The sequence below is a fragment of the Astyanax mexicanus genome, chromosome 11 (assembly GCF_023375975.1).
Source record: "Astyanax mexicanus isolate ESR-SI-001 chromosome 11, AstMex3_surface, whole genome shotgun sequence".
NCBI lineage: Eukaryota > Metazoa > Chordata > Actinopteri > Characiformes > Acestrorhamphidae > Astyanax > Astyanax mexicanus.
The window spans coordinates 15944970-15961942 of record NC_064418.1 but is presented as its reverse complement, the minus strand read 5'-3'; the positions used below and the strand labels follow the sequence as shown (position 1 = coordinate 15961942).

Sequence of the window (16973 nt, the reverse complement as noted above, 5' to 3'; positions counted from 1 at the left end):
TTATTTGATTCATCTTTCTAAACATTTCCAGACAAAAATATTTTCAAGAAACTATGAAATTATGCTTAGATAAAAATAAATTTTAGTTTCACTCTATGGACATGACCATGCATTTGATGTATGAACTCTTTGATATAAAGGTGGACTAATGAAGGCTAGAAGGAGTGCTTCATGAATTTGCTGAACTGCTGAGATTTAACGTTTAGAACATTGTCTCCCCAACTCTCTCTCTCTCTCTCTCTCTCTCTCTCTCTCACTCTCACACACTCACTGTTATTCTCTCATTTGTGCCATCTTCTATGCTGGGGATCTGGGACTGAATACATATAATTTGTACTTGAATGATGAAGTTGTTTGTAAGCACCTGTAAGATTGTTTGTGAGCTTGTCTAGTTTTCTTTTATCCACATGTTATCTTATAATATACTATTAAAGAATAATAAGTAATTTAATCTGTATTTACTTTAAGCATTATACAGTATATTCAGTTTGCTATAAAATTCTTGATCCAGGGTTAAGACTGATCTTTCAGTAGCTGTGAAAGAAACAGTCAGCCTATAATTTCGTCCTAGAAGGAACATTACATGCTGTACATCACAAAGATATTCAAACATGCAATGAATGCTCTAGGTACTTTTTAAATAATCTTTTTAGAGGACAGGTGGAACAAAAATATCCACAGATGAGAAAGACACTGCTGGTCTGTGATTGGTAGAATGATATGGACAGAGAGGCCCAACATCTTTAAAAAATAAAAGTCCTCATTGGCCATTTTTTTTGACTGAGCTGAAGACAAACATGGTATGGGTGAATCTATGTTTAGTCCCCCGCCATGGAGCTCACTCTCTTTTGATATCTATTTAGATATGTTTTAGTTTCTTTAAAGTGGCAGTCTGTATTATTTTGTTTCTAAACTGAAAGCAGAAGCATTTCTGAGTGGAGAAGGGATAAAATATTGTGTTTAATGGTACCAGTGTGCTGAAACAACCATTCTTGCTAAGCCTGATACAGTATATATTTATTCCAAAAACTGGGTCTCGGGTTTCTTTTTGCGTCTTTACGTACTTACGTCACACGTACAGCCTCTAAAAGAGGATCCAGCTCAGTTTTACTGAACGCGAGTGGCTGGTGGAGCATTGGAGACTTCAGAAGGGGAAACTCAGAGCTCAGTAGCTCATTCACTCATAGTAAAAACAAAGTGTGTAGTTGAAGTGAAGTTTCTGACTGAGCACTCTCTCTCTCTCTCTCTTTCTTACTGAACATAACCTGGAATCGGATTCATCCGCTCTGAAAGCAGACCGCATCAAACCCGCCCAGTTTAAAATGATTGTTCTGCATGCTTGGTGCAATTACCCATTCTCACCAGAGAGGGCCCTAAATCCCAAACCTTACGGACATCAGCTTTAAAATAGCATCTCTTGCTTACATGACAGTTCTGCACATCATGGCTGGATTTTCTCAGTCAGCTTTATGAGGTAAAATCACCTGGAATGGCTTTCAGTTAACAGCTGTGCTGGACTTGTCAACTGTTAGTTATTGAATTTCTTGTCTCTTAATGTGTTTGAGAGCATCAGTTGTGAAGAGGTAGAGTTGGTATACAGTGAATAGCTCTATTTAAATAAGGTTCTAATCCATATTATGGCAAAAACTACTCTACTCTACTACTAAGTAAAAAAATATATAGTATCCTCAAGTGCAGCCACAAAGACTATAAAAAATGTTATGATGAAACTGGCTCTCAACAGGACCACCCCAGGTAAGGAAGAGCAAAAGTTACCTATGTTGAATAGGATAAGTTAATTCAAGTTATCAGCCTCAGAAAACACCCTAAATGCTTCACTGAGTATTTTGGTTTGTTTAACACGTTTACATGATTCTTTATGTGTTCTTTCATAGTCTGGATGACTTAAGTATTCATTTATAATATAAGAAAAAATAGAAACTGTGAATTAGAAAGTGTGAACAAACTTTTGATGCTTTTGGCTCCGTAAGCTAGTAACTGACCGCAGTACACTGTGGTCTCACCTGTCCCGATTGCAGGGATGGCCACTGTGGCAGCTGTCTGACCTTCACACAGTTTCAGGACCTTCTCAATAGACAAGGTGATATCAGCAGCATTGTTCGGCCCAACCATCTGAGCGATGTGTTTACAGGACAGGTTTCCTCCACCTGTCAGAACCACCCCGTCTGCTTTCTGAGGACCTGTGAAGTATTACAACAATATAGTACAATAACACTGCATCTTATCTAGACACTGTAAAATGACCTGCTGCTAATTGCATTACATTTACAGTAATGCCCCGTGTTAACCATAAATGCCTGTAAAAATGAACAAAATTGTTCAAATTGTATATCTCTATCGTTATTAATATAGTCCTAAAATGAAAGTCTGGCACTTTACTTAAAACACACAAAGACCTGTTATAATACATTATAATTGACTATAACTAATATAATATTCAATACAAGAATACTTTATGAGTGGTTAAAAATATATTTATAGGATTACTGAGGGTGTGTTTATGAGTTGGAAGCTTTTTTAGTCATAAACCAATCTGTAAGCTGGGACTGAGTTTCTTGGTATTGATGAATAATATGTTATAAACACAGCTATTAATGCATTATAATCACAGTTCATGATGCATAATAAACCTGGCTATGATGAATTATACATTTTTGTAAATACGTATAGCCATGTTTATAATGCCTTATGAATGCATTATAATGTTATGAGTATGTTTATAGAGTCTTATAGAGATGACATTCATAGAAAGTGTTACCAAAAAGTGTATGGCCCGAGTGTTTCTATGATACAGCTCTGGAAAAGAATAAGACGACTTAAAAATGATGAGTTTCTTTGATTTTACCAAATTGAAAACCTCTAGAATATAATCAAGAGGAAGATGGATGATCACAAGCCTTCAAACCAACCTGAACTGCTTGAATTTTTGCACCAGGAGTGGCATAAAGTTATCCAAAAGCAGTGTATAAGGCTGGTGGAGGAGAACATGCCAAGGTGCATGAAAACTGTGATTAAAAAAACTGGATATTTTATCAAATTTGACCAACTTTATAAATATGAACGTGTTTTCTTTGCATTATTTGAAGTCTGAAAGCTGGCACCTGCTCCTCACGGCCTTGTCTGTGTTTGTATTTAAGTCAGTTCTGTTCATTATTAGTCTTACAAAGTATGTCTTGGTGTTCTGTAGTTTTTGGGTAGTCGTCATAACCATATTCTTAAGCTGTCTTTTCCTGTTTTCCCTATTTGGCTTTTTTTGTTCCCAGGAAATGACATGTATGTGTGCACACAAAATAACTTAGAAAATATTTAAAACACTGAAAAAATAGCATTTGTTACCTGTCCCCACTCTCTAACTATAAACTTCTAAAATATGAAAAATAATTATTAAAATCCTTCAGAGATTTTAAGATTTTTGCATTGCATTGTGACTTCAACTCCCATCTATGCTTTAAAAATATTAAAAAATAATAAATCCATAATATTTAAGTTCAAATCTTGACAAGTACTTGTTTTGAATAGTTAAATATATGTTATTAGATTCACAGTTGATAAAAAGATACATACAAATAAGTTTAATTTGGAGTTACAACAAGCAAATGGCGCCCATTCTGTGAAATGGCCCATTTGGCATTGTTCTTCCGTTTTCTGTTTTTGGATCTTACCTATACCTGGTTATCTTAAAGATGCTTCCTTTAAAGTCCCTCTGTGGTGTCTGCATTTGGGTTCACCAAGTGTTTTTTTTTTTCCACTCACTGATAAAATAACTACTTAAAACTAATGATTACAGTATTCATTTACTTTATTTTATATCACACTTAAACTAATAGATAGTAATTTACCCATTGGTGTAAGTTTGATGTCATCATATAAAAACTATTTTTGCTTATAAAGTATTAAAGTAAAAAGGAAAATAATAATCAGTGATAATCAAAAACAAGATATTTACCATAGTTAATGTAATTTAAAATCATAAAATAAATTGATTCAAAAGATGGCTAAAAAAATGATTAAAATATATGGCTAATTACTCAGACAATAGCAGCAGTTTTTATCAGTTAGTACCTTTGAATGAATAGGAAATAAAAACAAATATTACCATGCTTTTTGCATTCATCCACAACTGACTGCCCAGCTGCTGCCAGAATCGCACCAGAAACTCCTAAACCAAAAATGAAAACAAGAATAAAGAACAGAATTACAACAACCTGCATGATTCATGAGCCTATCTTGCACCCTGTGCAAGGTGTGTTGTGATGCTCATTGCTATATTACACCCTGCCAACAGTCTATTTTCACAGCTTCCAACTGCATCGTTTAAATAGCAACGGCACTTGTGAATATATCTATGCTGATGGGTGTGGTGGTCTGGAAATTAAGAGTGCTCAGGTAAATTCCAGGTGTATTACTATCTTGGAAATGGGAAAAACAGGTGCTCCACTGATAAAAAAGAAAAACCTAGACAGACATCAAACATCAACAGACGTTCACTGCTATCTTGGCAGTGAATCTGTCAACACAGACGCATCCCCAACACACAAACACCCCCGCTTGTTACGCACTTATGAGCATGTGGCAGTGTACAAACCCAAAGCACATGCCTGTTGGCAGCTATGCACACCTTTACATCAACAATAAACAGAATACAAAATAAAAATAATATATATCAACATCATTATATTCTTCAGCCTACACCATTATTTCAACCTGCTGCATATAGCATAACATGAGAATATAGCAAAATATTTTCTTCTTTACAGTATAATAACTTAATATAATAAATTACATTTGTACAATACGTTTTAAATGAAAATAAACACACTACTCACTACTTCAAGAAGCAGTTTGTTTAATTTGCAAGCTTAAAGCTCTCTTTATCAAACTTTAACGGTGAGATCCAATATTATAAAACAGCAAGTTTCATTCTTTTTTTCAGAGAACTAAAACCATTCCACTAACCTGCCAGTCAGATCTACCTCTTTTCAATGTTCCATAATGATCACAATAACTGAATTCAACGTCTTTAGGACACTTACAATATCTTGAAGTGCTGTTTAGCAGAATAGCTAAAAACCAGACAGCAATACAGTTATAGGTACAGTATAAAATAAAATAAAAAACATCAAAGTGGTTAAAATACTGGTTTAAATACTGCAAATCATTCAAGAATTACTCACCAGTGTTGAGATCTAATGCACTGTTGTTGGAATTGACAATGACATCCACTGTCTCTTTGGTGATGTCTCCTTTTTTGAGTGACACTAGCACTCCATGAACAGTCACTGTTTGCATGTGTCCAGATGTGTGAAAACAAAAGTAGAATGAAACATTACATTGTAGTTAGGTAAATGAATTTTAGCATGTAGTCGTGTACAGTTTTGATTATTTTCCATGGCATTGATACGTACACTCTTTGACTCTACTACTACCACACACACCAGGAAGGCCAGCCATGGTCAGTCCCAGCTGGCTCTCGTTGGACTGATTATATAATATATATATATATATATATATATATATATATATATATATTAGGGGTGTCACGATTCTCTAAGTCCTCAAATCGATTTTATTTCTGATTTTAAGGTCACAATTCAATTGGGTTTTCGATTTATTTATTTATTTATTTTTTACAGCAGAGAGGCCTATGCCAGTTTTAGATTAGTCTATGGTCAGTCATTGGTTTGATTCATCAAATTTACAATATCTTATTTCAAAAAGGTGCACTTGATATAAGTGATGCAAAGTGATACAAGTGATCTGTAATACACCACATTAGGCACTAATGGTCAAATTTAAATAATTTAAATAAGATATATATGTAATGCTATCTATCTTTTTTGGTAGCAGCAGTGTGCACTATTAAAACAGCAATGTGCAACATAACAAAATAAATAATAATAAAATACAGGAACAGTCATGTACAAAATAATAGAACAATTAGAGCCTTAACAAACTGAACTCTATCCTACTATAACAGTTAAACATGAAAAATAAGACTTTAAGACTTCTTCAGTCCCTGAGAATGACAAGTTTTTTTCCTCCACAAAGATATATTATTAACTTTATCTGAGAGAAAGATGCTCCTTCAGGTACCAAAACTATTAACATATTTGAGGCTAGACAAAACAACTGTTATTTTTATATTTTCAAGTTTTTCCTTAAGAAGATGAGAATGTCCACATTCTCTGGAGAAAGGGCTGCTCTTTGAGCAGTCACAATGTCTGCGGCGTCGGTTACAGTGTGCTGCGCCATTTGCGTAGCGTGCGTGTGCTTGCGTAGCTTAGAGGGACGGATCGTCGATCCTGTTTTTGACTTCGAGGCTCGAGACCATGACATAATTTTGATCGATTTCGATCGTGAAACCCCTAATATATATATTACTCACATTACTCCAGTGATTTAAAAAATGTTCTAACCGAGTTTAAAGGATACTATTTAAGTAAAAAAATGTATTACTCTTCTGTTGCATCGTATAGACTGATAATTCTCTTTATCCAATCAGCACTCTACATGAATTACTTATCATGTTTCAATCAATGTTCAGCTTTCTTGGAAGAAAATAGTACCATTTTCCTTATTATATACCACCTTTAAAGTCTGAGTAGTATTAAGCAGAGCAGTGTGGGAACCATGCAGTGGAAAAAAACGCTATTAGTTACATAGTGTATAAATTTACTTAAGATTATGTACCTTCTGTATCTGATCCTGGTTTAGGTTTCACAGGTTTTAAAGGACTCATTGAGGTAGTCTTTGCAAAACTGGTCGATGCAGATACATTAGGGAAACCCTAATAATAAGTTGTAAAAAAAATAAGGTTGAAAACAATGTATTAAACAATAAGTCATCAATAACTATTTTGAAAAATAATAATAATTCATACCAGTTGAGAAATGAGATTGTTGAACTCCTCCACTACGTCAGGATTAGAGTCCACCACCAATATGTCCTTTATACTGCTTGGGGAATGTTGATGACAACTGCTGAACTTAAGTATTGCTTTCCTGATGGCCATGCAACTGTCTTTAACAGAAAACCCGAAAGGTCCACAGCCTATTACTGGCATCGCAACAGAGGCACTTTTACTGGTTTCTGCTTTCTGGAGACTATCGTGAATGGCTGACTCCATGTAACAAGTGCTCAGTGATTGGTCACTCTGGGGCAGGACTGCATAAATGAGGGTCTTGGCATTGAGAAGTCCAGTTTCACTGATGACGGTATCTCCAGCGAGTAAACTTTGTTTTTCCTTCTGGACTTTGCTGCAGATTGCCTGAATCTGAGGACCTGCGACTTGAAGGAACTTCTGAGCAACTGGATTATCAAAGATTAGTTTGCTGTTCATTGGACAAACGTAAGCTTCAGCTGTGTGCTTCAGCAAATCACCATCTGCTATTGTTAAAGAGAGACAGTTGCTTATTTTATGGGTGTAACTCTTTGTGGGAGTAGTACTGCTTGCTTTCTCTATTGATAGGTAGGCCTGGCAGTTCCATTCCTTGGCTTTGGCCTTCACGTTAGCTTCATGCTTGTGTATGACCTTAGACTCTCCTGCTTTAGAATAAGCCAGAGTCTCCACAGCAATGGATGACACATGCTTCATCACCACGCTTTTGGCATCTTGGATGTTTTCCTTTGCTGCTGTAACCTTCAAACAAGGAGTAACATCTGTCCTGCAAGCCAGTACTGTAACACCAAGGTCACGGATTTCTGGAACTTCTGATAAATTCACACAGGAGTCGACAAATTCCAATTCTCGCAAAGATTTCAGTTGGATTTCTGCAGTTTCTGGTGTTTTGTTCTCCAGATAATCCCTTACTTTATGTGAGAGGTCTGCCACCACTGGAGCAAATCCACAGATCACAATCTCCTTCTCAGAAGGTGTAATGGTGACTCGATGTGCATTATGGCTAAATTTCACTTCCGCCTCAAGTGTTTTCAAGAAGTTCAGCCAGTTTTCACTGGTTTTCACTGCTGTTAAATCAGATGTAACATGGATGACCTCTTCTTTAAGGAGCTCTTTTAATTTGTCTTCTGCTTTTGTGATGTTTTCTGTCTCTACAAGAATCCCAAGATGATCTCCATCTCTCTGAAAATAAGCTGCGATATGGCTTGAGGCGAAATGGTCCTGCTCGAATTTCTTAAGATCTAAGGATTTCAGAAACTGAAGGAGATGTGGGGAGAACCTCAAATCATGAAGGACGATGCTGTGCTTTACCAGATTGATGACCTTCTCATCAGCGCTGACGACATCTTTTAAACCTTTAAGACGAAAGGTCAGGCTACTTTCATCTGTGGAAAAAACTTCACTGCTAATTTTGGAATGTACTCGTTCTGCTACCAACTCAAACACCTCTTTCGAATTCAGCTGAATCACTCTATCAACAGTGTTCATCTCTACTTCTAATTCTGTAGCTGCTTCCTTAAGAAGGTTCTGTACCTTGGTCGAAAGGGTACTGACCACCTCTTTCAGACCTACTAGGACAATCCTGCCTTTAGTTTCCTCAAAGGAGATGTCGACATCAGAGCTGATGAGCTGGTGACAGTCCTCCTTTATCCTTTTCCACAACTCAACCTCAGCTGCCAGCTCCGCTGTACTGTACTTCATCAAAAAGGCATCTGCTTGTCTTCTGGCCGTACCCTCCCAGGCTGGACCAAGATGCAGCACAGCTAAAGACTCCATGTCCACGTCCATCTCCAGCTTTATCTCTTGAGTAGATGGGATTTTGTCGAAAACTAAGTTAGCATGGACCTTCTTGAGTTGATCCTGAAACTCGTTTTTGTGCTTTTCATTTGTTTCAATAAATCCGAGCACCTCCTTACAAACAGGAAAGCTGAACTTTGTGGTGATTTCGGACAAATCAGGTGACTTCCCTCTCAGAGCCTTCTGCAGACTTGGGTAAAAGAGCATAGCACTAAGATCTGTGTCACTTATGTGGTGGGTCCTCTCAACAACATGCTGTGCAACTGTTGAAAAGAAGAGAAATCTGTAAATATATTTTATTTTATTCATTTGAACTTTCTTAAACATTAACACACTAAAAGACTCAAGAGGGGAAGACTGGCCAACTGATTAAAAAAGAGTTTCAAAAGTGCCCTCTTTGTCAAAATGAGAAAAAATGACAAAGTGACCTATTAGCTGCCCCTTTTGTTGGAAAAAGTAATCAAGTGCCAGCTAGGGTGATCCTTCTTGCTTCTTCTAAATCAGATGATGTGCTCTATAAATCAAGACATTTTGATAATGTGTCTTAGGGCACATTCACACCTTTACTCATACTCTTTTTTTTTCTTTCAGACCCAGCAGCGCTCGCTCTACGAGTTTGATACGTTTCTTTTTGAGTTCGAAAGCTGTTTTTCAGTCCAGAACCAGTCCAGAGTACCGATCTCTGGTCTCCCAGAAATAGGTGGTCTGAAATTTGCTTCAAGCAGTCCCTGTTGTGGTATACTGTAGATATAGAAGCTATCCGCTCCTGGTGCTAAGTGTGAGGTTGTGTGATTGGTTTAATTTGTAACATGATGCTTTGCTCATACCGTTATTTTATTTTACAAGATCAGCTGCTAGTTTGGAGGAGAAGCTTCTGGACTGTAAAATGCTGAGCATCCCAAAAGCTCTGTTTCTCACCGCTCAAGTTTTTGTATGCAGTATAAATGTTTAAAAAGCATCAAACCGGCAAAGCTTTTGTGAACTACACAGAGAAAAGTGACGCATGGAATTGAGCAATCCAGTGATAAAGATATGTGTAAAATTCCCTTAATCAGTGCTCATCTTTGCATTAATATGGCTACATACAGGGGTTGGACAATGAAACTAAAACACCTGTTTTTAGACCACAATAATTTATTGTCCCGATGGACAGTTCTGGTGGAAACAGGAGAGTTGAGGTGCACATTGAATTCTGCCGTGATTTGAGCAGCCGTGGTTTTGTGTTTTTTGGATACAATCCGGGTTAGCACCCGAACATCCCTTTCAGACAGCTTCCTCTTGTGTACACAGTTAATCCTGTTGGATGTGGTTCATCCTTCTTGGTGGTATGCTGACATTACCCTGGATACTGTGGCTCTTGATGCATCACAAAGACTTGCTGTCTTGGTCACAGATGCGCCAGCAAGACGTGCACCAACAATTTGTCCTCTTTTGAACTCTGGTATGTCACCCATAATGTTGTGTGCATTGCAATATTTTGAGCAAAACTGTGCTCTTACCCTGCTAATTGAACCTTCACACTCTGCTCTTACTGGTGCAATGTGCAATTAATGAAGGTGTTTCAGTTTCATTGTCCAACCACTGTTTTATAATTTCAGTTAGTTCAATTAGTTATTTTGTTTACTAAAATAACTGTATAATTATTTTGCCTTCATGAATGAATAAACGTGCTGTTTTATGGTCAACCTGTAACATATTAACTATAAAATGATTATTGTGCACTATCATCTCAACTCAACTCCCAAGATTTATAATATGAAAACATACCACGACAGTCTTCAAAGGATATGACCACACTTTTCAGCTTGTTGACCCACGTCACAGACTTGATATCACCTCCACCGCTCCTCTTGTTGTTGCTGAAGTAGAGGGTGAGGAACTCTTCCTTTATTCTGCTCATATCTCCCTGCACCAGAACTGAGTCTGTAAGCTCCAGCTGAGCAGCTCCAAGGTCCATATCCTTCCACTTCTTGGTGGTGCACTTTGTCAGGAATGTTTTTGCATCTGAAGACATTCAATTATTGATTATTTTATAAGAATGCAGTGTAGTTGTGAAGTGCAGTATCTGTATGCACAGTACTGTGCATTAACAGAATTACACTAAATCTCTACCAGTTATTCACTTTCTTTACACAAGTGTTTTACATTATTATTATTTTTTTCCTACACAGTCAAGTGATTTTCACACCTTAAAAGTAGTTTTTTGCATTGTAGCTTAATACTAAAGTCATCTAAACTATAAAGAAAAACTAATTTAAAATAATTGACTTTAATAAACAAAAAAAGTGGAAAACAAACCAGAATACGTTTTATATTTTAGATTCTACAAAGTACACGCTCTTGTTTAGATGACAGCTTTGCATATCTTGGCTGGATTTCCTCAGTCAGTTTTATGAGGTATTTAGCTGGAATGGCTTTCAGTTAACAGCTGTGCTGAACTTATCAAGAGTTAATTACTTAAATTTCTTGACCTTCTTTTGCCCTATCGTACAATCTTCGCAAGGCGCGTTGCGATGCTCTTTGCTATCTTACACCCTGTGAAATAGTCTTTTTTTCTGATAAACAGTAATAAGCAGAATAAAGAATTATATGACATTGCTGTTCCCTTAATTGAGCTACTGGAGTATCTTCACAGTGTGAACGCTCACAGTATCCTCTGCTGAGACGCACAAAGCACTGCGCTGTTAAGATACCAACGCGCTAAAGTCACCTGCCTGTACCTGCCTCTTGGCAGGACTGGCACACTGATTGGTTTATTTCACATTACACCCAAAACATGCAGTATCCTCAAGTGCAGTCGCAAAGACCATCAAAAACATTATGATGAAACTGGCTCTCATCAGGACTGCCACAGAAAAGTAAAACGGAGAGTTTTCTCTGTTGCACAGGATAAGTTCATCAATGTTTCCAGCCTCAGAAACCACAAATTAACAGCACCCCAGATAAGAGCACCTAAATACTTCAGAGAGTATTTTGGTTTCTTTAACAGTTTTAAGTTACTACATGATTCCTTATGTGTTGCTTCATAGTCTGGATGATTTCAGTATTCATTTACAATGTAGGAAAAAGAAATTAGAAGATATATCTATACTTTTGAATGGTACTGTATATTAAACAAAATGTGTTTTTATTTTTATTTTTTTACCAGAGCAACAAAGCTAAAACTGCTACGACCCAATGAATAAAGCTTCTGAACTCACCAATGTTTTCTTTGAAGGTGACCACAATCCTGTCTTCATCCACAAGCTCCCAGCTATGCTCTGCTTTTTGACAACAGCTGCTAATAAACATTTCTATATATTTGCATTTGTATTTGCCACTGCACCCTGTTAAGATGAAGCGCCGAGGATCGCAGAACTCCGAGATACTTTGTTCTTTATACACCTCCACAGAAAGGCCGAAATCATGCTCCTTCTGCACCAGAATCCTCTCTACATCTGAAAGACCATATAAGACCATTATTACATCACATTATTTTAAATTATTACATAAGATTAATATATACACCATGACAAATAATGGAGTGCAAATTAAGATATCAGTAGCTTTTCATTTCAGGCATGAACTAACTTTAATAACACCATGTATTATTAGGGCTGTGCATTTGCAAGAACTTATCATGGTATGTATCACAATACAGTGGCTGCGATAGTTTAAATCAAATTTTAGGAAAACTGTCATAGGATAAAAAACATTATATTTAAAAAACTGAATGAAATAAAAGTTTTCTTTTTATCCAATCAGAACCGTGGGATCTAACGACAAATTACAACACTGTCTGACACCAATCTTTTCATATATACTAATAATATTTTTTAAAAAATCAATACACTATATGTTACATAATATTTACCTGACTGGGAGGCTACTTTTAGGATCCAGCTGTTTTTCCCATGTTTTGTGAGGTCTGCTTTTTCTGTGAACTGCTCAAAATATATTTCCAGAGTATCTTTATCATTCATGTCAGTGGTGCTGACCAGCAAGTCCTGCTTACTGGAGCTTTCTTCCGCTTCTGGAATAGAAAAAAAACCTGTATAACTCAAATTCAGCTTAAGGGCATTTTTATATTTGAGACAAATAATACAGTAAGTGTATAGCAAATGTGCTACTGTGAAATTATAAATGTGCATCATCATAAGTGGGCATTTATTTTTTAAATATTATTTATATTTTATAATTGAGCTCATACAACAAATGACCATATATCATATTTTTATTTTTATTCTGAAACTTTTTTTACATTAAGAGTCTAAAATGTTCTGTATTTATATATACATTTTCTTTATTTCATTTCTATTCATTAAGGCACAGAAAATAAGATAACTTAAAACAGTAAATGAAAACTGAATATAATAACTTTATACATTGCAGAATTTATTTTTGTATGAAACAGAATAAAAAAAGGTAAAAAAAACAGAACATAGGGTTTAGAGTACAGCATACTATAAGTATATAATATAAATCACTATAAAATGTACAGATTTATACCAGTCTAAACGGTAAAACTGCATATAAACCAAACATGAACAGTATAACATTTGTAGTCTAAATAATATATTTTTAAACAAATTCTAAACTGAATAAATTGTATATAAAATATTATATTAAGTATATAAAGTATACATTTATTTGCATTACAAATACAACAGTAATACATTGAGAGTACGCTGAGCATAATAAGCATAATAATACCTTCAGGAATTTCAGAGACAGACTCCTTTACAGCAAATCCATGTAAAAGACAAAGAGATTAAACAAATTGATCAGGAATATACTCTATACAGTACTGTGCTAAACATCTAGGGTTTCATTATATTTGTTTAAAGCTGCTTCAGGGTTTCTTAGCAATAAATGTGTTTTTGCCAGAAAAATACTACGGATGCAATGAATATAAAAATTATTTGGCCAAAAAACAAACAAAAAAAAAAACATGTAGCACAATAAAACTTGTATATATGTTTTTTAAGAAAGCATACAGCTCACTTCAACCTTATCAGCAGTTTCAGTCAAAGAAAAATTTTAAATCTGAAAATCTACAGAGATTTCCTCTAGCGGGCTTACCTTAGCCCTAGCCTAGAGTAGCACTGCTGAGATAAATTCAAAATGGAATATGAGAATAGCATTTATGCGGTAAATTTATGATCAGAAAAGCACAAATGGCATAAATTCATAATAAGAATAGAACTGCTGAGGTAAACTCATGATCAGAATAGCACAAACAAAGTCAATTCATAACAAGAATACCTCTACTGAGGTGAATTCATGATCAGAATAGCACAAATAAAGTAAATTCATAACAAGAATACCTCTACTGAGGTGAATTTATGATCAGAATAGCACAAATAAGATAAACTCATAATAAGAATATAACTACTGAGGGAAATTCATAATCAGAATAGCACTAATTAGATAAATTCATAATAAAAATAGCACTGCTGAGGTAAATTCATAGTCAAAATAGCACTAATGAAGTAAATTCATAATAACAATAGTAATGCTGAGGTAGATTCATAATCAGAATAGCACTAATGAAGTAAATTCATAATAAAAATAGCACTGCTAGGGTACATTTGTGAACAGAATAGATAAGTATGCTGAGATATATAAAACAAAACGTTAAAATGTTTTGTTTTATAATAGTTTTTTTCTTTACAATACAACTAAAAGTATATTTAGGCATCTTTTATTCATTCAATGGTGAATTATTGAAACATTATTTAAAACTGTAAAAAAAAACATCCCCTTTATTGGTCAATTGTTTGATATTGTTGAATTACTGTTTTGGACAAAAAAAAACATATCAACTCATCCCTAGCCTTTAGTTACTGATATGTTGTGTGAAAAAACACACATTTTGTTCTTAATTGTGTTACAGGTTTAACTATAAAAATAATAGACATTGTTTTTTGGCTTTTCTTGTTCTTTCTAAAATGCAAAAACAAGAATGTGAAACATTCAAACACATAAATCTATTGCTGTGTTGTTTATGAAGGTCTGATCTGAATGGAAGGCTTATCATATATTTAATCTGAGTCATGGTTTTATACTTCCTTATTAACGTCATGATCAGCATTGCTTAAATGCTTTCATTTTCAGATTCCCCATTGTCTTGTCGTTTCTAATAAATCAGGAAAATAAAGTTTATTTGATTAATGAAACGTCAGGTTGGACTTCCCCTAGAAAAACGAGCTCCTCCGGCAGGTGTAACAGTGTTTTGCAACAAAGATAAAAACAGAGAAGTCACCTGGACGTCAGCGGCTTGTGCTGATTTGCTGAGTTCAAGTTTTTCCAGTTTGGGTTTGGGTAAAATAGGAGGTTTCATTTTTTTTAAGGCTGAGCTCTCGTCCTCCAGACGTTTCACCGTCACGTCAACAAGTCCCCGTCCTTTAAAAGCCACTTGGTGAACTCTCTTCTCCAGTACTTTATTTAATTCTGAGGATTAGACAATGATAATGCATTATTTGACACGGTTCAGACTTACAATTTATAAATACGACACAATAAAATTATTAACTAACACTGATCCACCATAACATTAGTACCACTGACAGTTGAAGTAAAAAACATTTCTCCCAAATTCCAAATATAATTATTGTCATTTAGAGCATTTATTTGCAGAAAATGAGAAATGGCTGAAATAAAAAAAAAAACATGCAGAGTTTTCAGACCTCAAATAATGCAAAGAAATTAGGGTTTATATTCATAAAGTTCAGAAATCAATATTTGGTGTAATCACAGTTTTTATGCATCTTGGCATGTGCTCCTCCACCAGTCTTACACACTGCTTTTGGATAACTTTATGCCGCTCCTGGTGCAAAAATTCAAGCAGTTCAGCTTGGATTGATGGCTTGTGATCATCCATCTTCCTCTTGATTATATTGCAGAGGTTTTCAATTTGGTAAAATCAAAGAAAAATCTGAATTTTAAGTGGTCACTTATTTTTTCCAGAGCTGTATATGGACATGTGCATTAAACGCTGAAATGCAGTCATACATTTTACACTTACCATTTATCTCCAAAAGTGCCCAAACACAACAGATTCCATATTTACTCACTAAATATCAGTATTTTCCACATTAAAGGACATTTATATTGAATGTTTAGCGTGTTTTTTATTTTAAAGCAATTGACTCCTAATTGTTGACTAACTGACTAACTTAAAAAAATCATCATATTTGTCTACCAAAATAATCATTATTTGCAGCCCTAAATAATAATAATAATAATAATTTTAGTTGACCTCAATATTATCTGTAATGTTTTTGTGAGCAGGAAAGCCCATTAATATGAATGAGCTGATATTTGGCTTTTTTACATTTTATTTATTTATGATATTTCTTAAATTACATTCCTATCCCAATGAAATTTAAGAGATATCCAATATTCCAATTCCAATATTCTTAGCTGTTAAAAGTTCCATCTTCTTTAAAATGATGTAATTGTATTGTTATACAATTATACAATACCTAAAATATTGGCATAAAAATGGTTGTTAAAAGATTATTAGTATTAATAGCTATTGTGATAAGACTAACATATGATAGTGTAAGCAACTGAGTCAGGACATCAAAATATTAGGCAGGTCACGTGGGGTGTTCCTGGTATGCAGTGATGACTGAACAAGTAACGCCTCATACATTACAACTTAAAGAACATAAAGGATCTGCTGCTAATGTTAGTCTTAGTGCCAGATACCACAGGCCTCCTCTTTTAGTTTTTTTTTTTTGGAGTTTAAATGGTTTTTGCCTTAAATGGTCAGATCTGTTGTTGTAGATCAAGGGGAACCTACTCAGTATTAGGCAGCTGGTAATAATATTATGGCTGACTGGTATGTACAAATTACACAAGAAAAGTCTCTGGGTGCCACCATGTTGAAAATAATTTTAAACTAACAATTTTTAAATCATTTTATGAATGAAAGGTTAGAATAGGGGAACATATTGCAGAATTAATTCTGTGTAAATGCATGAAATTGAGCTGTTGCTAAAAAAAACAGATCTATAATAGTCATGCATTTAAATGAATAACTACCTGAAGGTACTGTGTGTATAAACAGTGTTTTTAATAAACTACCTGCTCACTTTCGAAGTTCTCCGTGCCTCATTTTAAAATCGGGGCCTTCAGTGTGGAGCCACTTTGAGCTAGTTATTGTTGTAAAAATAGCAATTTCTTTGCTGTATTTTGGAATGCTGGAGAAAAACAGTGCTGGGCTATTTGACAAAAGTTTATACTCATTATCATGTTTCACTACACCTCA

The 16973-nt window shown here is 35.0% G+C and overlaps 1 protein-coding gene across 2 annotated transcripts in view; it reads right to left on the bottom strand.

The window, feature by feature from the left end:
• LOC103021980 (protein mono-ADP-ribosyltransferase PARP14-like) overlaps positions 1-16973 on the bottom strand; it is a 35937-nt gene that overhangs the window by 17523 nt on the left and 1441 nt on the right. For both annotated transcript variants that reach the window (XM_049484973.1, XM_007232409.4), the window contains exons 2-11: positions 14961-15148; positions 13409-13433; positions 12570-12728; positions 11917-12153; positions 10484-10720; positions 6902-8979; positions 6712-6808; positions 5196-5300; positions 4118-4180; positions 2025-2201 (exon numbers count right to left, since the gene is read on the bottom strand). In XM_049484973.1, coding sequence (XP_049340930.1) covers positions 2025-2201; positions 4118-4180; positions 5196-5300; positions 6712-6808; positions 6902-8979; positions 10484-10720; positions 11917-12153; positions 12570-12728; positions 13409-13433; positions 14961-15148 — 3366 coding nt within the window. The remainder of the gene's footprint in view (positions 1-2024; positions 2202-4117; positions 4181-5195; positions 5301-6711; positions 6809-6901; positions 8980-10483; positions 10721-11916; positions 12154-12569; positions 12729-13408; positions 13434-14960; positions 15149-16973) is intronic.